The sequence below is a fragment of the Chanos chanos genome, chromosome 5 (genome assembly GCF_902362185.1).
Source record: "Chanos chanos chromosome 5, fChaCha1.1, whole genome shotgun sequence".
In the NCBI taxonomy this organism is placed as follows: Eukaryota; Metazoa; Chordata; class Actinopteri; order Gonorynchiformes; family Chanidae; genus Chanos; species Chanos chanos.
In genome coordinates, this window is record NC_044499.1 from 36,556,426 (window position 1) to 36,578,180 (window position 21,755).

The 21,755-nt window shown below is 40.8% G+C and overlaps 1 protein-coding gene across 3 annotated transcripts in view; it reads left to right on the forward strand.

Moving 5' to 3' along the window:
- The first annotated feature begins 105 nt into the window (after nt 1-105).
- dlg4b (discs, large homolog 4b (Drosophila)) overlaps nt 106-21,755 on the forward strand; it is a 41,329-nt gene continuing 19,679 nt past the window's right edge. Inside the window, exons 1-4 of one of the 3 annotated variants that reach the window (XM_030773085.1) lie at nt 106-124; nt 766-885; nt 2,881-2,951; nt 19,039-19,200. In XM_030773085.1, coding sequence (XP_030628945.1) covers nt 106-124; nt 766-885; nt 2,881-2,951; nt 19,039-19,200 — 372 coding nt within the window. Of the gene's footprint in view, nt 125-765; nt 886-2,880; nt 2,952-16,718; nt 16,830-19,038; nt 19,201-21,755 lie in introns of those variants that run through there. The other 2 variants (XM_030773086.1, XM_030773088.1) reach the window with 2 other exon arrangements.

Here is a 21,755-nt window from a genome sequence, read left to right on the forward strand (position 1 = left end):
CCACATGCACAGTAAAATCAGCACAATCCCTAAATAGGTTTAAGCGCTGTCTGGAGCGGATCTAACGGTAGCACAGAGAAAGTCAGCGGAAAGAACGAGGGCAATATGCCTCTTAAACGAGAGGGTGAGCATGAGCAAAATCTTTTTCTATTTGTACATTTTTAAAAAAAATTTTTTTGTCACATGACAATTTCAGGCACGTGCTGTAAGTGCGTTTCAAAATAGGCGTGCAAAGTCACACGCGAGTGTTATTGGCTCGACCAAGCTCAAGCGTCATGTAGCTTCTTTTGATATTGAAATAAATTTTAGTAACTAACTAATTCATAAATATTGAGGACTGTCGTAGATAGTTAATATGTCATTGATAGTTCATATGTTTAACCTTATAAATCTTTGATTAAGGTTTTAGTGTTGCTATCTTGTGCTCCTTTGCTCACCACTGCCTTGCCTCTTGGCTAAGTCATGTAATGTCATGCTTTTAGTATGTATTGAAAGTGGTCTTCTGTTTTATTTTCGAATCAGTATTTACCACTATTACAGTCAGCGTTTTTTTCACTGACAGATATGATACATGGAATAAATAATCCTTATTCTGGCACTAGATGTGTTATTTTGAATGTAGGCGTTCTGGACTCAGCTTACTTCGGAACGTGCTCATTAAACAAGATCTTTTATCCCTGTCTTGTCTCTCACTGCCTCTTACTCTCTCATTGTATCTCTGTCTGCCTCTCTCTCTCTCTGTGTATGTGTGTGTGTGTGTATCAGATACAGAGCGTGCTCTCCAAGCCATGGAGGCATGCCAGTCAGCTGCAGATGAGGGTTTCAGGGGCCGGGCAGAAAAATTGCTGCACATCTTCCAAAGTGACCTCTTTCAGGCCTTACTTGGTAAGTGAACTTTCTTTTTCTCTCTTTCTCTTTCTCTCTGGTATTCTCTCTCTCTCTCTCTCTCATTTTTATTCTGATAAAAACACTACAGAGAAAGTATTGTAGAAATTGTAATGCCAGACCTGCTTGTGTGTTTGTGTGTGTGTGTTTGTAGGACCAAGTTGTTCACTTAAAACCTTGTGATCTGTGTGTAAAGCACACAAATCACCATTTCTCTGTTTCTCTCTCTCTCTCTCTTTCTCTCTCTCTTACACACACACACACACACACAAAGGAAGGTCTCATCAGCTGAACATTTGACAGCTGTACCTGACTAAGTCTTAGCCTCTGACCTTTGTCCTGTACATGTCCCATTTTAAGGTTACTTTGCTCATAACCCTTGTGCTGTCACACAGAATTAAATATGTATGAGAAAAGGTCTCCAGTGAGTACTTCACAATTCCTGGAAAAACATAGATTTTCCATGGTTATTGAAATTCGCAGCCAGGCTCATTAGTATTTTCCAAACATACACTAGAATTGGATTGCTTTGTGCTTGCTAAATGATAAGAATACAGACCATTTTTGATCCTCCATTTCTTAAGACTTGCTGAATCAAAGGGAGATAAGTTACAACTTTGTTAAAACTATGATGCGTAGTTTATGAGGTAAATGAGAGGAGATGAATTGAAATTGATGTAAAGTGCATTGTTGTAGGTGATTTAAGATCTTTGCAGGGGTGGTATGTTGTCATGGCATTGAAGGGATTCAGTAGGAGGTGAATGGAGTCAGTAGAGGAGGTAGAGGAACAATGCAGAAAAGTCCAAACACTTGAGTCACATAATGACAAGTGACAAGTGACAAAAGAGCCTCCCCTAATGTTGTGATGATTGTAACAACTGCATATTTGTGTGTATGCATGCACATGAAAGAAACAGTCTGTGTGTATGTGTGTGTGCGTTTGTGTGTGTGTGCGCGCACACGCGCGTGTGTGTGTGAATCTCTCTACATCTCCCTCTCCTCCCTCCTATATTTAGTCTGTAATCTGGGATTGGGGGATTAGAATTGTGACATCACTGCAGATTAGGGAGATCTCTCACAGAAAACTTACCATGTAGGGTGGGTTTTTGTCCAAAGATGAGGATGAAGGATTAGTGATTGGTGTATGCAGTCTAACAGAGCTGTCATTCAGGACATTGGAATTCCCTTCTGACAACACAGACATGTTTGGTCAAACAGGATTAAATAGTGATCACAAAGCCCTCCCCTCCATTCACTCTCTCTCCTTTGTTTTGTCTGTCTACAGTTGCAATAAAGAATATTGGTACATTTACAACATGAAAGGCCAGTATTCCCTCATATGTGACAGATGCAAACATGATTCAGTTATATAAAGGATAAATGTATGTAGAGGAAATATACCTAATGCTAATTTAAGGCTTTTTTCTGGAAGTTTCTATGTTGCTTTACTGTCAGTACTATGGATGGCTGGCTGGAAGCTTTATTATTGTGTCTTGATTGATTGTGAATTGGTTCAGAGGTTTAAGTGGAAGTCCATGTATGCAGTCAGGCCAATGTCAGTGTAACAAATCATATTCTCATTATGTAAGCCCATATATTACAGTAGAATTTCATTATGATATAGCCATAAGTTACGTGGTGATGTATTTCATAACTGATACAGGGGATGGACTTCTGTAATTGGACAGGGGGATGAGGTCTGTTCCTGGTACCGATGTCTCAGCACCACAGAAAAAATGGCCGTAACGATTATGTCATCACACTCTGTAGAAGTTGGGATGTTTTTGTTCACATTATCTCATGGTTGTTAATTTTGGTTGGGTTTTTTTTTTGCCTTTTACATGCTTGTAATAAACTCAAGGAAAACATCAGCAAGGGTCCGGGATATTTTACAAAGCCTTTCCTGGTGTCTGTAGGTTTCAAATCCTCTCCTGGGTTTGTGTGGCACACATGTGGATGTTGGAATGTAAATCTCTTTCTTTTTTTCTCTGACAGACATTCAAGAATTTTATGAGGTCACTGTTTTTGAGAATCAAAACTCAGGGAAACCACAGACACCAGGCTTGGTAAGTAGGTGCATGTATACGTCTGAGTGTGTGTGTGTGTGTGTGTCTGTGTGTGCTCTGAATATGTAAAAGTTGCTTCTCACATTTCCATGGATTTTTATGTGTGTCAGAGAGAGAGAGAGACAGAGAGAGAGGAAGATGCATAGATATTTCCGTAGATATAGGTGTGCAGACATATATAACTATATAAACACAGAGTGTACACAGACTCTATTTGAAAGGAGCTTTTCAGTAGTGTGTGTGCGCATGCTTTAGTCCTGTGGTGTATGCTTTAGTCCTGTGGTGTTCACTATTGTCCACTGGGAGGCAGCAGAGTGTCAGAGTTGTCCGTATGCAGCGTATTCAATCGGTCAGTTCCGTGGGAATTAAAACTGTGTCACTGAATGACACCTGGTACATTAACACCTACGTGTTCATGCTTGGGGTATGTGTGTGTTTGTGTGTGTGTGTGATATTAGGGTGACATTTTACTATTTTAGTACACATAATTTTTAATGACTTGTACAGGTGTCAGGAATGGGAGTTTGAAGTTATTCGGTAGCTTATGGTAATTGGTTAAAACATCAGTCAGTTTTTAAATGTACAAATCCTCCTCTTTAAAAACAGTGATTATGAACATTTAAAGCCTAGCTATACAAAAAAAGCAGGTATTGGCAAAAAAATACACTTTTCATAAATAAGCAGGATAAGTTACCTCTGCATGACACTTAGAATAAAACTAAAATACACATATTTTTACATTTTGTAATTAGATGAAAAAATAGGAAAATCTGATCCAAAGTTTAAAAACTAAAGTCAATGACACATTTTGGTAATGGATGATTGCAATTCCTGTTATATGATTATTTTTATTGAACTGTTCTTACATAGTTTTGTAAGAGATTTTAATTTGCCTTATTACTTCTAGTCTATATCATTTATTATAACTAGATGACACATTGCTTTGTCTTATGGATTGACTGTTCGAGCACACGGGGGAGTAGTTCTGTATCTTAACTAGAGGAACCAAGAGCAAAAGGTTAGCTGTTCACGCGACATACTGACCTTTGCTGTTTGAACTTTGACCTGAACTGATTCTGCTTTGCTGTCTGTCATTTAATCTTTGCACATGCACTCTCATGTGCCATCGTAAACCTCCACAGACACACGCACATGTGCACACACACATGCACACACACACACGCACACACACATACAAACACTTGGGAACAGATGCATTCTCGCAAGTCACACAAATATACAAATTTCACACAAATTTCAAACTTTAGTATACTTTTGGACACCTCTCATTCACTGGTGATGTTTCTCTTTGTCCTCTCAAAGCTCTCTCTCTCTCTCTCTCTCTCTCTCTCCCTCTGTCTTTCTCTCACAAATACACACACACACACACACACACACACTTGTAGCTATGTCGCAGACTTCAGCTGGCTTTGCTCAGGTCACCTCAGCAACAACAGCTTGGCAACAGCCTTTCTTGTCTCCATGAACACAGCTGCACTCTTACACTCCCACAGTTGCTAACACAACAGCTGCTTGCTGCCAGGGTAACAGTCATACCCCACCAACCACACACACACGCTCTCTCTCTCTCTCTCTCTCTCTCCCCCTCTCCCCCTCTCACTCGCTCGGTCTCTCTCTCTCTGTCTCCCTTCTTTTTCATTTATCCTGTCTTTTCTCTGTTTAGTCTGTACCCACTTCTCTTTTTTGGGTCATCATTGTTAGCAAATTCTTCAGTCTGCCTTCTTTCTCTTGTTGCTCTTTCACCCACTTATCTTGCTGTCTTTTATTCCACTTTGCTATTCCTTCCATTCTCACTCTCTTTCACACCTCCTCTTCCTCTGCTGTCTGTCACTCCTGTTCTCTTTATCTTTTTCTGTCTCCGTTTCCCATTCTTTGTTTTTCCACAGCACATATTGTCCTCTCTCATTTTCAATCATTCACCTCTTTTCCCTGCTTTCCCTCTGTCTCTCGCTCAGCTTCCTTCTCATTTTAACCCCATTTTCTTGCCACTGGATCCAGTAATACACCAAATTGCCTGTTTTTCTCTCACTCCCTCTCTCTCTCTCCCTCTCTCTCTCTCTCTTTCTGTTTTTCTCTCTTACCCGTTCTCAGTCACATAAACCCACTGAGCCCACCCCCCTGTCTTCCTCCACCCCTTCCCCCCCTTCCATTTCTCCCTCACTCTCTTGCTCTCTGTCCCTCCCTTTCTCGCTTCACATCACCCCCTCCTCTCTCTCTCTCGCTCTCTCTCTGTGGCTCAGTCCGTCCGTCTGTGAGACGGAGGGAGAGAGGGATAGAGGAGGAGAAGAGAAGGGTCCAGCAGGCGGAGGGTTTTGGAGAGGGGGAGGGAGAGGGGGGAGGGAGACAGCACTTGCTCCTTTCGCAAGATCATGGACTGTCTGTGCATAGTCACCACCAAGGTAAGCGTGAACGCTCGCGTTTGTGTTAGAGTGATGAACAGGGAGTACGGGGGGAAAGAGCGACGGAGAAGGAGGGAAAAACCATCCTTTGCTTCCTTGTTTCTTTTTTCTCCACAGACATACTGTACTCTCTGTCTCTCTTTCCCTGTCTCTGTGTTGAAGGTTCTCCGTGGTGCTGCTGTTTGCGTGTTGATTAAGGAGAATATTGATCTGCGTCCGGTGTGCGTTTGCATTTCTTTCTCTGAGTGAAGAATTATTGGGTTAAGCTTTCTTTTTTCCACATCTGATGAAGTTTTTGGGGTGCAATTTTGTGTGTGTGTTTTTGTGTGTGTGTATATGTGTGTATGTGTGTGTGTGTGTGATAGTGTCTAGCAGTGTATCACACGGCATGTCGTGTTTGAAGCTCTGACCACGCATGTGCCTCCGCACTGTGGTCGTTACCGTGGCGATTTTCTGGCGTGTTGGCAGTGCCGGTGAAAGGAAGGAGAATGTTTTATGTAACATTTGCTCTTTCTTTTGAGTGCTTTGTGTGTTGGCAGTTTAGAGACTTAAAGTTCTGTCATTTGTGTGTGTGGGTCTGTGTCTCTGGGTCTGTGTGTGTGTGTGTGTGTGGTTGTGGGCCTGTGTGTGTGTGTGTGTGTGTGTGTGGTTGTGGGCCTGTGTGTGTGTGTGTGTGTGTGGCTGTGTGCGTTTCAACATGATGGATAGAGAGAGGAAGGAGAGAAGAGAGGTTCCACAGAGAGTCACACTGATTATACCATTTTCACCTGTCTGTCTTTTCCTGTCTGTGTGAATGTGTTCATCATTAGACATGAGTCAATGAGGAACAGCTAAGGAAGTTAACCTTTCAACCCTGTCTGCCATTGCTGGACACTCCAGTTGGTAAATGTGTGTATATATCTGTGTGTGTGTGTGTGTGTGTGTGTGTGTGTGTGTGTGTGTGTGGCTGGAGCATGCTCTGAACTTGGCTATTTAAGCTCCTGGGAAGGTGACTTTTTTTTATCTGCCAGGTTGTTTCGGTCAAACTTAAAGTTAACAGAAAAAACAAGCCTGGCCATCTGTTGTCCCTTACTGATCCTAGAGTCCTGTCGTCTTTTGTGAATGCCATTATCCTGTGTATATTTTACATAGACGGGAGAGAGATGGGCTGAATCCTTATGTGAGTCCTTTCCCAAGTTCCTTATGGGGCTGTTGACGTGTTCTGTGCTGATCTGTTGTGTGTAGTCCTCATATGTCATATCCCCACTGTTAACTGATTACACCGTACTGTTTCTTAGCAAGTTATGCCAACAGTTCCTCTAGCTAAGTGTTTACTTATTACAGTTTGCTGTGTCTTAGCAAGTTATGCCAACAATTCCTCTAGCTAAGTGGATCATGTTTGCTTTTACTGGCTGTATTTTAGAGCACTTTATTACTGGCTAATGAACCTTTAGATAACTTGTTGAAGTCAGTAGTATTAAGGGAGTTGTTATACACTTCATTCAGGTTCTCAAAAGCATTCAGTGGAATTAGACTACAGTATAGAAACAACATAGAAAGTACTTTTCTGAGTTTTGTTTTGGGGACGTTGATGATTTTAATTTTATCAGTAAATAGAATTAAAACTCGAAGAATACTAAAAACTAGTTTTATTGCATTATCAAAAAGTTTTTTGAGCTATTTTTTAGACAAGGTCATCAGTGAGTGGCTAGACAGCTGATGTCAGTAAATACTCAACTTTATTTATCCATGAGATACTCAAATTTAGTACGCATTGCCATTACTCACATACTGTAAAGTCTTTTTTTTTAAAAATAAAGTTAAGATGTAACTTGAAAGTGCTAAAATATATCATCTGCTATATAAACTGATGTATACTGATATATGCTTAAAATAAATAATTTTATTAGCAACTTTAGGGAAAAAAATTTGCAGAAAAAGAAAAAAAAAACAAAAATGTTCTTCAGTATCATTGTTTGCAAGAATAGGAAAGCAGTTAGGAATGAACAAAACAAAATAAGTCAAACTCAAATTTACATATCTTTATGATTTACTAGATTAGTGCTGTGATAGATGTTTGGTATATAAAGCATTTTGTCATATCCAAATACTTAGGGACGTTTAGTATATATTTGGTGTTTGAATATTCCAAATAAATGTTTCAATTTTCCTAATAAAGGTTAGTTTGTCAGTTTATATTGATTAATATAAATATTTGTAATAAGGTTATGAAAGTCTACTGTGGTCATGTTTTATTTGTCATACAACATTAGTTTCTGTGAGCATATAGAATTTGCTTTATGAGTCTGTCCATCAGACAGAGTAATGATTGTGTCCTCTACACTACTGAATGTTGCCTGGAAAGTGGAGTTTTGAGGAATTGATTTTTTTTTCTTATAGACAGAATTTTAACAGATGTTGGCAAAATGAATTCCTGCTCTTCAAAAGTAGTGTAAGTGAACATAACATTGTCATAATTTACTTGAGCCAAGGGGATAGTGTCAAAGTAGGCCTACAGCTTTGTGCTTTACTCTGATGATAGAAGTGTAAGTAGTAAGAGGTAAAACAAAGCATCAAATTCATGGTGCCCTTGTGAGGCTACAGGGTTACTTGTTTTCAGACACGATATAATATGATATGAAACAAACACCTTATACTGGGTAGTTAAGAGCACACACACACACACACACACACACACACACACACACACACACACACTGCAACTTTTATTTCAGTCTTTGAACAGAGAATTTGATCTTGCAGTCTATGGACTAAATGTTTGTCCGGGTACATTGAGCAGCCTTCCTTAGGCAGTAGAAACAGGCAGAGATGTGATGAGCTTAGAGGAGACGTTGCTCTGTGGTGGAGTTTCCTGCTCTCTGCTGCACTTTTGTTTCAAAATTTGCTCATTTTGTCAGATTTGCCCATTTCTGAGTACATTATTTCAAAGTTCTGGCCAACTTAATTCCCAGCCTACAACATTACCGTAAACTTGAGAAAGATGTAATATTTTTTACGGGAGTAAAACACATATATTTTCCAAAAACGTTGTCTGAGATAAAGTGTATAACTGTTAAAAAAAATAGATTGCTCAAAAAAAGTACAAATGCTTAAAAAAAAAAATTATACACACACACACACACACACACACACAGACATATATATATATACATACTGTATCTCAAAAATACTTTGAATGTCAAAATGTATGCCGTATTCTCAGCCCTTGGTTTTACTTAGTCTTAAATGAAACAATGCAAAGGTTGGACTCTCTGGTGTAGTTTAATTATTATGGTTTTTCCTGTAGATAGAGATAGCATCAACCAAAAATATTAGTGTCATATCTCTGTCTGAGAAATGCAGATGGCATTGACTCATAATGTCCGTTATGATGATAGATAGCCAGCCACATTATGTAATTCTGGAGGTGTTTTCTTGTGATGTGGTTTCTAAATGAGGTTTATTATAATTTCATATATTTGAACAGAAGTGTTCCTTCCATACTTTCTGATAGTCAGTGAATACATGGAAGCATCACATCTCCTGATCCTGGGGCACAAGTAGGAGATCTGACCCACTAAAAGTTGCTCTCAGACTATTCAAAAGGAAAAGCAGGATCTATGTTTGGAATCTGAAGTGTCATAATCTAGCATCAGAAGAGATCGTCACCAGTAAGGCCTCAGATATTTCGAGAGGCAGATATTTCTGAAGCATTCAGAGGCATGGACCTTCATAATGTGTAGCTGAATCCCATTGACACATATAATAATGTACAGGTTATTCTTTCCGTTGTGTTATATCATCTGTGACTGGCTGTCAGAGTCACAGTGTTTAGTATTCAAGCATAAAGCCAATGACACACACACACACACACACACACAAACGCACAGACTTGCTGCTGCTAATCAAAGGAAACATGAAGCCTGATTTCAGTCTGAAGCCAAAAACAGACTGGTTATTTTTGGACTTTCTCACTGATCCTATCACAGTGCTCTCAAGAGTGAGAAAACAGCAAAAAGCAAAATGTCTCACGCATATATTTGCAGTATACTTATATGCTCTCTTAAATATATGCACATAAATACACGCGTAAGCATATGCTTGTACATGAGAGAGAATGTGAGAATATTTACTTATCACCTTCTCCTAGGTTTTCACCCTCCCACCTTTGTACTGCCTCCTCTGGACTCAATTCTCAGTTCCTTTCAGTTCCCACTTTCTTTCTCTTCTTTCTCAATCCCTCCCTCTTTGTTTCTCTCCTCTCAGTAATTAATACTCACTCTCTTGGGACCGCATATTTCTGTAATTACAGAGCCCTCTGTCTCTCACTCTCTTTATCTCTCCCTGTCTCTCTATCACTAACTGTCTCTCTCTGTCCCTCCCTGGCTCTCTGTCTCCTTCTCTCTCTCCCTTCCTGTCTCTCTCTATCTCCCCCTGTGTCTCTCTCTGTCTCTTCATCTCTTTCAATGAGTGTTAATTACTGTGGAGGCAAAGACGTCAGCCTCAAAAGTTTGGTTTAAATGCTGACACTTATTTGTCTCTATTTTGTGTCTCGTTGGAAGAGAGAACATGTTTTGTGCTTTAAGTAAGTAACTGGCAAAAGGAAAAAAGAAACACTTTTTCCATGATGGTACATGAGTACATGATGGATACAAAGCATGTTCAAAGCAGGTGGTTAGACACACAAATGATGATTTCGAGTTAATGAAGCGATCGATAATCCATCATCTGTCATAGGACCATGTATAAACATGCTTGACAGGCCCAGTGGACCATTGTTTTGTCCAGCATGGCGAGGGAAGACGAAATCTCAGTTACCCTGAGAAAGGGATGATCGTTGGGATCCATGTGGCAGGAGTTCTAGAGACAAAAACTGCTCAACTTATCGAGGCCTTATAAAGAACAGTGGCTGTGGTGATACTGCCACGGAAGTCTGAGAAAAAGAGTTTACCCCTCGACCATGACGTCTGTGTGACGTTGATTTGAGATGCAAGGTGATTCAAACGAGCAGTAAAAAATAGTTGACTGCAAATATCAATCATATGTGAGCATCAAAAGCAGTCCAGTAAGAATATTACACTATGGTGGGACTGCAGTTTATGATACACCTAAAAAAACGAACTTGTATTTGTGAGGTGGTGAAAAAAGCGGAGACAGAGACAATGGTCAAATGAGTCCCCCATTTACCCTTTTTCAACAGGTGATGAGTGAATGTGTGGTATACACTAAAAGAAACCTATGAACCTTAGTGCTTTCTTCCCCACATGTAAAAGAGCCTCGTTATGGAGCATTTTCCCGTCGTCGTTTAGAGGGGAAAGTAAATGCCAAGTAAAAGAAAGGAAATGTGAATGGTCGCTTTCATCCTATGGTGATTTCTATCCTGATTCAATGCCTCCATCCAAAGAGAATGGTCGGTCACAGAATGGTTTAATGGGTAAATCATAAAATGATTTAAACGTAATAAAGTAAACCATATCTTGTGGTACATCTCAGTCACCAGATCTCAGACAAATTGAACACATATAGATGCGTCTGGAGATGCGTCTGAGATTGCATTTTCCGCCACCATAAACAAAACACCAGACGATCCAATTTCTCACAACAGAATGATGTATCCCACACAACTCACAGAATCAGTGCCAGGCTGGTGGCTTGTGATGGTGCAGCACTTTAAAAGACTTTATGTTATTATTATTATTATTATTGTTATTGTTATTGTTATTTAAATAAAATACATATTTGAAATGTGAGAAGAGAGTCATCAGAAGCCAGGGATATGGGTAAATTCATGTGAGATTACTCTGCAACTCTTGACTTGACCCTGTTCGTCTCTCACTGATTTTATAGGGTAAAATCATACTGTAAACTTTAATGCCTCTCTATCCTCTTTGTGCCTCCTACGTTTTATTATGTTATTATCTGCCAGTATTACCAGCGTCATCCATATTATCAGTTTTATTTGAATGAAGACTTCACTTTAGCTCTGAAATAAACTCAATTGACATTCCCCTCCTCCACACTGCTTCAGTTTTATTAGATGATATGAACATTGCTTGTCTGTAGAGGCCAACTGTTTTATAAATCATGACAGTTATGAGCATCACAAGTTACTTTAATCTGCTTTTCAGTCATTTCATACATCAGTACCCATAGACAAAACGTGTTGTTTTGGCCTTGATATGACACGCTATAGGAACGCTATGGCTTTGTTACTATGCCGGAGACAAATTACAGGGCAGATTACAGAGAGAACAGATGGGATTAAGGCTTTGGTTGTACACTGAGCACATGGTTCACTGGACAGGTGAGACAGGATCACTTCTGTGTTCTGTTTTAGCATATTAATTAAATAATCACTTTAAAAAAAAAAAAAAAAAACTTTTCCAGCTTTTTTAGAAATCATGTAATGGAGTTTAAAGACAGCGGTAGTAGAAAATGATTGTTGTAACACATCAAAAGTTGTATAGAAAGTGTAGTTGAATTTGAGGAGAAAGTTGCATGTTTAGTCAGTTCACCTTAGTCATTCCTGTTAATCAATTGTAACCTCTGTCTTATTTTTTTTCTCATTAGTTTGTTTCCAGTTTTTTATGACTCCTTGGAATTAAGAAACTACACAGCAAGCTAGCTTTGCATATTTTATAACTGGTCATATCTAATGCAGCCTAACACTTATTACATTGCTAAACAACCAGTTAGCTTGGTGGTAATGATGATATAACAATTTCATGTCAAGAACATTTTAGGAAACTAAACATTATGACAGCAACACATTGGTTTTATCAAAGTTCATTTCAGCCCAACATGACAACATGAAATCAACGTTGTCATATAGTCCAGATGTGCTTAATATGCATGTCCCATTGGTTTGTTGTGCTAACATGTGAATTTCCATTTTGGCACCGTATTTGTCTCAATAATCTAGTTGTTTTGCGCTTCTGTACACTCTTTGTCAGTTATTGTGTCATCCTCTGTTATAGACTTCTTTACTGTTGCTTTGACAGCATGTTTTTTGTCTTGTCAGTCAAGCATTTGTCATTAAATAGAGTTGGGAGAGTGACAGAGAAAGAGACAGAGAGAGAGTGAGCAAACTTGCTGTGTGAATTTATGTTTGGGAAGGGTTATGTGTGTGTGTGTGTGTGTGTCTGTGTCTGTGTGTGTGCATATGCATGTGTGTGTACGGCCATACATGTGTGTGTTTAGGGGGCTATGTGTGATGAAAAGCCAGCTGTTTGGATGAGTAATACATAATGGTGTCTGCAGCAATGAATAATGTATTTCTTCCCACACACACACACACACACACACACACACACACACACACACACACTATGGGAATGCTGCAGTTACTGGAATACAGTGAGAATATATGGGTTTTTTTTCCTTACATAGTATTTCTATGTCCGATGGTCCCAGGCTCACACACACATTTCTGCCTGGGCACACTTTATTGAGTACCAGGGCTGGTATACAGACTCTGTTGGAGTTATGCTGATTAGTTTAACCAGATGTTTAAATTCTGTGTTGACTTTAATTCTGTCTTGACTTCTCAGCCATGCACAGCACTCCTGTGGTCTATGTTTATATGTAGGTGTGTTTTTGGTTAATTTGAAATGTTTTTTTTAGTGTATAATTTTACGTACCATGTAGCACTTAATATATAGCTGTTGGGTTGTTTTGTGTGTGTCCGTGTGTGTGTGTGTCCGTGTGTGTGTGTGTGGGGGGGGGGGTGGGGGGGGGGGGGCGGGTTGTTGGGGGAGGGGGCACATGTGCTTGTGCGTGTGTGTGTTTGTGTGTGTGTGTCTGCTTGTGCTTGCGTGTTGTGACCCTAGGACTAATCTGGCAGCTTAAAGTCCGCTTTCTCCATTCCTCTCTCTCGCATCTACTGGTTCACTCTCTCTTGTGTCTGTCATTCTCTCTTCCTTTACTGTTTCTATATCCCTACACATGAATGTTCCATGTTGCGTTTGTAGGGGGTTGTTCACTGGTGTGTGTGTATTTGTATGTGTGTTATTTATAATGTGAAACACACACACATGCACACACTCACACTCACATACACATTCACAAATATAAAACCCATTCTCCTCATTTGTTTCTATTTCATCCTCATGTTCTTCTCACTGGTGATGTCAGTTGCTAAGCAACCAGGCTATCTGAACCTGATAGTTTCCATGACAACCAGGCAGAGGCTTCGTGTATTGAATAAAAGGATAGATGGAGGAAAGGGGGGAGAGAGAGAGAGAGAGTTAAGAAGAAAAAGTAGGAGAGAAGTAGCTCTTACTGACCTGTAGTGTGGGTGCAGTGCGTACTGCTCTCTCCCTCCCACCCTGTGTTCACACACACACACACACACAACACATAGCACACACACTCACACTCACACGCACACATACATATACACACACACACACACACACACATGCACACACACACATACACATACACATGCGCGCACACGCACACACACACACACACACACACACGTCACTGGGAGCGTTAAGGTCCCTGTAAGTATGTGAGTATGGGAGGCGAGAGAGGAGGACAATGTGGATTGTTTCATGACTCATGTGTGTGTGCTGGGTTTGGCCTCTGACATGTGTGTGGATGGTAAAAGATAGGCCTGCTTATATCAGTGCTGTATTCTGGGGAACTCTCGTTGGATCTGCTAGTGTATTTGTTTCTCTAATCTCTGTTCTCTACTCTTAACCTTGTGTGAGTAGTTTCGTATATGTTGGTTCTGATTGGTTTGGAGTTTTTTGAGGATATTATCATTGGCTATGGGGCATAGAAGCCTCTCACTGGATCTACCCTAAGTAGAGTGTCTGTACTCCTCCAAGCTGAAAATAATAACTACCAGTTGATTTAATGAGCTTCTCATAATTCATCCAAAGGTCTATGTGGAGACTGTTGTAAGTGTAGTCAACCACTTTGAGCAAAATACCATATGGGGGGGATGGGAGTGTTGTGTGTGTGTGTGTGTCTGTGTGTGCGTCTGTATGTGTGCGTGTGTACGAGAATTATATATACCAGAGCTACAGAAAATTGAACTAACTTTAAAATAAGTACTTCGACTCACTCTCTCTCTCTTTCTCTCTATCTGTGTCTTTCTCTCTTGATCGATCTCTCTCTCCCTCTCTCTCTCTTACACACACATACACACACATGCATACAATTTGACCACCACTCCTTCTCTGTCCCTCACTGATGACATCACTAAGCAGACAGAATTTTTGGCTGCAGTCATTCCTGAGTTGAATGCACAACTCTGGCATTACATGTCTTTCTGCTGCCACCCTGTGGAGATAAGTTACTACTGCAACTACTGAAAGAACACTGGGAAACACACACCTAGTCATCCACTAATGGGCTTTGGGTCCTTGCAGTGACCCCTTAAATAGTAATGCCTTCATAGAGAAACAATAACAAGAATGCAAAGAGATCATAAGTGATGAGATATGTCAAACTGATATGATTATTAATCAGTATCAGTATTATGGTAAGCCATATTCAATGGTTTTTCTATAAATGTATACATGATAATTGTCTACACTGCCTTGGACACTGATATTACTCACTGACTGTGTTTAAGGTCTCTCTTTAACTGTCCGTAATAAGACCCAAGTGTTAGCACATTTCTACTTTGTCAGGGGATTCTGTATGAGACCAACATGGATGTGCTGTGTAGCTTTGCAGTAAGTTTGGTGTTGGTGAAGATATAAGGCCAGGTTATGATGAAATAAGAGCTTCATGGAGTCATGCTAACACACACAATTATGATACAATCCTTAAACATTCCTGTGTGTGTGTGTGTGTGTGTGTGTGTGTGAGAGAGAGAGAGAGAGAGAGAGAGAGATTCTAAGCATGTGTTTCAGGAGTGTTTGAATTGGAGCTAGATTTCACAAGAACAAAGGAGAGGAAGGAGGACAGAATAGAACAAGGGGTGGGAATTAGATGAGCCTTCAGAGGTGACCTTGGTGCGTGTGTGTAAGTGTGTTGTGTGTGTTGTGTGCGTGTGTGTGTGCTGGGAATGCTATTAGATCAAAGGAGAGAACGAGGTAAAATGCAATGTAAAATACAATACGAAGATGAAAAAGAGAGGATTTGGGCTACATATTCATAGACAGTCAATAATGACGTAATATCCAAAACCGGTGGAAATCCAGTTGACGCAATCAAACCGCCAATACGGGGTTAAATTTAACACCAAGCTTTCTAGATGCAAACACGAACGTGCGCTGCCAGGGGGCGCCACGAAAAGAACTTTTAAGTCCCGTGACCTGTTTTAACTGTGCGCACGGCCAGCATAGATAACGCCTGTAAGCTTAAATTCACAGCGCGAGCTCCTAGAGAGCGATGAATTGATTTTGTAACCTGATGAGACAGACAAGACAAGTGAGTGAATGAATGAGGGAGAGAGCGAGACAAAGGGAGAAACAGAGAAGGGTGGGAGAGAGGCGGTATTGGGGGACTGAGTGGAATTAGGACAGAGACTCCTGTTCTGACCTTCTCTCATATTCGGAGAACTGAATTTGGATAACCGAAAGATAAACGCGCGCAAGAAGCAAAAAGGTCCTGCGACAACCAGTAAGCTCCGTGTTTGTACGTGTGTGTGCGTGTGTGAGTGGCAAGGGTGTGTCATTGATTCTAGACATATGTTTGCACCTGATGCTGCCATGCGTCTTTAATTATTATACACTCTGGGAGATTTTCTTACGGTTGAAACCGCTATGGAACTTGTCCTCCTGCCACAAAACCTGTTTTCAGTATCCATCCTTGTCGACTCCGAGTGGTCACACACGTTCTCTCGTCTCTGCATTCTCTCTGGACTGTGGCTTACTTCATGTCCCATGGCAACATCTCGCCATTCTCAGTCATCACCCCCGTGCGATTCTCTCTCTCTCTCTCTCACTCTCGCTCTCGCTCTCTGCTGCGCGCGTAATTGTGTGTTTACGGTACAATACTTGATTTAACATCCTGTTGGTACGGTTCCGAAATTCTGATTTTCAACACACAGAGAGAGCGAGAGAGAGAGAGAGAGAGAGAGAGAGATGGGAAAAGCGAATATGAGATGCGAGACCCCAAGCCTTATCACTTTTATACGAGCAGTTTTTGTACTTGGATATCTGTTAAGCATTAATTATTTATACGAAGAGAAGTTGACTCGAGATCTCGACAGCAAATTTATGCGCCTCAAGTGCCACCCGTGAACCTGCCTCGGGCATACGCACAGACACAAACCGTGTCATTATAAGGGCTACCAGGCAACCACATTTGAACTGTCTTGACAGGTGAAATACCGACCTCCCCTCGCCATTGTTCCCGTTTTTTTAGGCTTCTTTGGTCGGTTTTACGCGTTTAGTTGCTGGGTGTAGTGCGGATGTCTCCCCCAGAACGGAACTGTAAGTGCTTCTCACCGGTTATGTGCCAATGCAAAATCGTTTGTAGCAAGCGGACTCTCTCTCTCATGTTCGGCTGTAAGGTAAGCCTCACCGTTCAACCGATTTTTGTTAGGTGCATGTTTTGGAAAGGGGTGGGGGTCGCGGACTAGGGGTCTCCGATAGCCCGCTATGGGGAGATACGACCGCTTCATATCATGTAAATGAAAGCAGTCAGAGAGCAGAGTGTATAACGCCCGGAGGGAAAGAGGCAGTGAAACGTGAAGGCGCCGTGCGGCTTCTACTACAACAGGGGTCCACTGGCTTACAAATGACCAACCGTATCCTTCCATCTCTAAACTTCAAGAATCATAGCTATTTTGCTCTAGGTTTTTGTGCTAACATTACTCGTACTTGGTGAGAATCATTTGAAAAGAAAGGTTTTCTTCTTTCATTACTCCGTCGAACTTGATGTGTGCTTTTGATTTGCGCTCCACATGTTCTCTTCTTATGGTTGGAGAAAATTGCGCCTTACTCGCGGATATGGTCGGCTTTGCCGCGTGGGGTGCCTCATTAAAGAATGTTTTACAAGCGAGTTCTGCATCTACTTTCTCTACCCCAGGAACCTGAAGCGCTAAGATGTAGAAAATAAATGAAAATTGGACCTGGCGGATTATTCACCTCCTCACCTGTTGTTGGAAAAAAAACAGACTGAATTTACCTGCAGTACTTTAAACAGATGTTTGACGAGTGAACACCTAACTTAAAAGAGGATCTTGTTTCTAGCGCACTTTCCCCCGTTTGTGAAAGAGCGAACGATGTAAGATACTTAAGTGACCGTTACTTAAATCCTCACACCCTAAGTTTATTTCAGTCATAAGGTAAATAAGAATTAGCGTTTTGGTGAAAAAAAAAAAGTAACCTCATGTTTTAGGAGTCATGTTTGCCCTGAGGTTAACATTGTAATGTAATGGCTCGACTGTACCTTTCAATGTGTCTTTTACCGTACGAACTGTGTCTATGTGGCCTCGGATTTATGTATGTGTCTGTGTTTGTGTGTGCGTCGGTGTATGCGTGTGTGTTTGTATGCAAGCATTTCTCATTAATGCGATTTATTCCTTCATTTTACTGACATCTCTCCCTCAGAATCAGATCCAGTCTTAAAGAGATGACACACCCACTACATAGCCTCTCTCTCTTTTACCCTATTTCCTCCTTTCTCCTCTTTCGTTTATGTTACACACACATCACACGCACACACAATGAACTGTAATGAGTGTAATGGCGTTATCCCATCCTGCAGAGTTGTTATTGGATTTCTTAATGGGTGAAGAGGTGCTTATTGTCCAGTGATAAATGAGAATGTGTCACATGACCCAGCTGTATGTTAACACACAGAGTGTTAATGGGTACAGTGTATGTTGAGATATATTAATGTGGAACTGCACCCCTACCCAATCTCATATTCTCTGCCTTCTTCCCATTATTTTCATTTTCTTTTCATGCCCCCCCCCCGTTTCTCTGTTGGTGTTTTTCTTTTTTCTTTTTCCAGTTATATCTCTCCTCCACTTCTCCCATCCCCCTCTTTCTCCACCTCTATTTTTTTCTCTCTTGGTCAGCAGTATGTCTTTGGCATCTTGCTAATTCTATCCCCCCATCTTTCTATCTTCTCTATCTCCTCTTTACTATTCTCCTCTCTCTCTCTCTCTCTCTCTCTCTCTCTCTCCACCCCAGGGCTCCTATGCAGTGGGATAATGCTGAATGTTTACTGTTTGAAGCTGCAGTGTGTGTGTGTGTGTGTATGCAAAGTAATCTCACACTTTGCTATGGTTTCTGTCTTTCTTGTTGTGAACTTATAATACAACTATGAATTAATGATTTCGAAAATGCAACTTTTAATGCAGAACCACATGTCAATTCTTGGGTCTTACTCATATGGAAGGGTGTCTCTCTTTCTCTCCCTCTCTCTCTCTCTCTCTCTCTCTCTCTCTCTGCATTATGACTGCAATGGTCCTGCTGTTTGATGGGAAAGTCAGAGTGAATTTCTCTTATTTATACTGAATGGCCTATTCTGTTGGATTTGTCATTGGTTTACTTTATTGTGTGGAAGTCTATGGAAACTTACTGAACCTTTCCTGCATTTTGCAGATGTAATATTTCAGTCTCACTGTCAGGTTTATTTATTCGCCTTTGCTTACATATACCTATAGAAGATGGCCTCAAGGAAAGCTTCAGTTATATTCAAACTCAAACTCTCCTCTGAGACTTAGCTCTATTCCTTTCTCTCACCCACTCACTCTCTGATTTCCTCAGAAATACCGTTATCAGGATGAGGAGACCCCGCCTTTGGAGCATAGCCCTGCCCACTTGACTCAAGGCAAGAGTGGAGAGCTTTTGCACCTCAGTGATGCAAGCCACGCCCCCATAGATGGTGTCCACGGATACGCCTCTCATCCACACATATCACCGGTCAAGGTATGGATACACACCCCAAATCAAATACATGCACACATGCAAACAGCAATCTGGGATGCACTTAATTAGATTTTTCTCTTGAATATGACATGAATAGACACATGACTTAAGATTCACACTTGACCATAGTTTGTGTATGTTAGATAAACAAGTATTTTTATGCTCCAGGAAGATTTACACAAAGAGACTGGAGTTACTTGTCTAAATTAATGTAGTTCAAGAAGAATGTTCAGCTCTGAAGTTCTTAAACACTTCTTGTTCCCACCTCAATCTGAAAACTTTGCTGAGAATCGGGCTTTTTTTTGTTTTTGTTGTTATTGATGTGTGTGTGGGGGGCTTGTATGTATGTATGTATGTATGTATGTATGTATGTATCTATGTGTATGTGTATGTGTATATGTCTGTGTGTGTGTATGTGTGTGTGTGTAATGAACATTTGTATTCACTTGGTTAATTTTTACCGTTACACATGGAGTCTCATGCTAGTCTGTTTGTGTCGGTTCTCAGACACTTCTTGGCCTCCAGTTGATCATGAGGCTGAGTCATTTTCACTCCTCTAATACTGTGAGACTGGTACTCTGTGCTCTGTGTGTAGACCGTGTCACCAGTTACACTTTTGTTTTGCAAGACAGCGCCCTCTGATGGTGACAAAAGGAACTGTATTTCAGGACCATGGAGAGCTACTTAGCAGAGACTTTCTGAGCATTTTTCACCTTTTGTTGACAGAGCATCAGACGTTCATGCATTTAAATTAGACATTTTTTCTTCACTTAGAGACTCACCATAGTCCAGTCTTCTCAGGAGAACTGTGAGAGCAATTATACAGAGAATCTGTTTTGCATACCTAGATTTGTCAATATCTAGTCATTCTTTTTTATGAAAGTTTAAACTTTAATTTATGTCTTGAGGTTGCTGGTCAGCAGTCTTATAGTCATACCACTAATGGTCCTTTAGGTTCAGATTGTAGTTTCTACTGATATAAGAGTGTTTCTCTTTGCTTCTGTCATGTTGACAGGATATTTTGGACTACTATTATGGTGTGGGTGAGATTCAAACACAAGTGCTCCTGTTATTGGAAAATGTCCCCATATAGTAAAGCTGCCATGAAACACCTTTTCCCAAGAGAATACAGCTGTTCTTCACACTGTGGATATTCAGTGATCTGTGTTTGCGTTGTAACATATGTAATACTTGCATTTGACACAAAGCAATCTCTCAGTCCGAAAGAATTCACATTACTTCTGTCAAACAACAATATTTTGTCATTTTTTCCCATACATCTCCCTCATGAGAATATTTTGCATACATGACACTAAGTATGAGTAATGACCTTTCACCCTATCACAGGCCTGTTTTCTTCAGTGCTTACGATATCGTTATCATATGCATATTATTAGCTATAAATGGTTATAACTATGTCAGATGTATTGCTGGCCTCTTCGTGTGCTGTCTGAATTTTTTTTTTTGGTGAGTCATTCTGTCTCTGGGAACAGTGGGATATTTTCAGGATGCTGTAATTATTTTTTTTTAGCAGCTCTCAGTATTTGACCATACACCGGGGGGCAATCAGGCCTTCATCCTGATCTGTTCCACTGATCTGCTCTCTTCATCTGTCCCTCTCATCTGTTCCACTGATCTCTTAATGTGATATGTTTCCCCTGATCTGTTTCATTGATCAGTTTCACTGATCTGCTCAGTTAATCTGTTTCACTGATCTGTTCCTCAAATCTGGCATAGTACCCACCCTGTCCCGCTGATCTCTTAATGTTGTCTCTTCCCTTGATCTGTCCCATTCATCTGTCCCCATAATCTGTTTTCAAAGATTTGTTCTCGTGAGCTGTTTCCCCAGTCTGTCCCCATGATCTGTCCCTATTATCTGTTTCACTGACCTGTTCTACTAATCTGTTCTCCTGTTCTGTTCCCTTGAAGCTCTTCTGACCTTAAACTGATCCTGTCCTCTGCCCCATCCTTAAGCTGATCTTAACCTCTTCCAATGTCCTTAAACTGATCCTAACCTCCTAACCCCTGTCCTTAAAGTGATCCTAACCTCTACCCCTGTCCTTAAACTAATCCTGTCCTCTACCTCTGTCCTTAAGCTGAACCTAACCTCTACCCCTGTCCTTAAACTGATCCATGCCTCCTAACCCCTGTCCTTTACTTGATCCTGGGTCTTATCAGACTTAGTTTAATCAGGCAAGTCCCAGATGTACCAGACATGAGGAACATATACAGGTGGTTGCACCATTTCTTGTCAGAGGCTATAATTGTTAAAAAGCAATTTATGGTGCGTCCAATTCACTGCACTCTAGTAGGTCCCTACCATTTCACAGCCCCTGCGCCAATGCAGAATGGTGAGGACTTGTGCTTGCATTTTTCAATGCATTTAAAATCAGCCACTGGTTTGTTACACCTGTCAGTGTAGAAGTGTCTCCATGGGAATATAGTTCACGTGGAGGTCCATACCATTCCACTGGACTTGTCCCCCACCCAGTCAGCACTGTGAGTTGCTGAAGGGTGGGGGCATGGTGTGCACCCTGTCTGGCTGACCCTCCTAG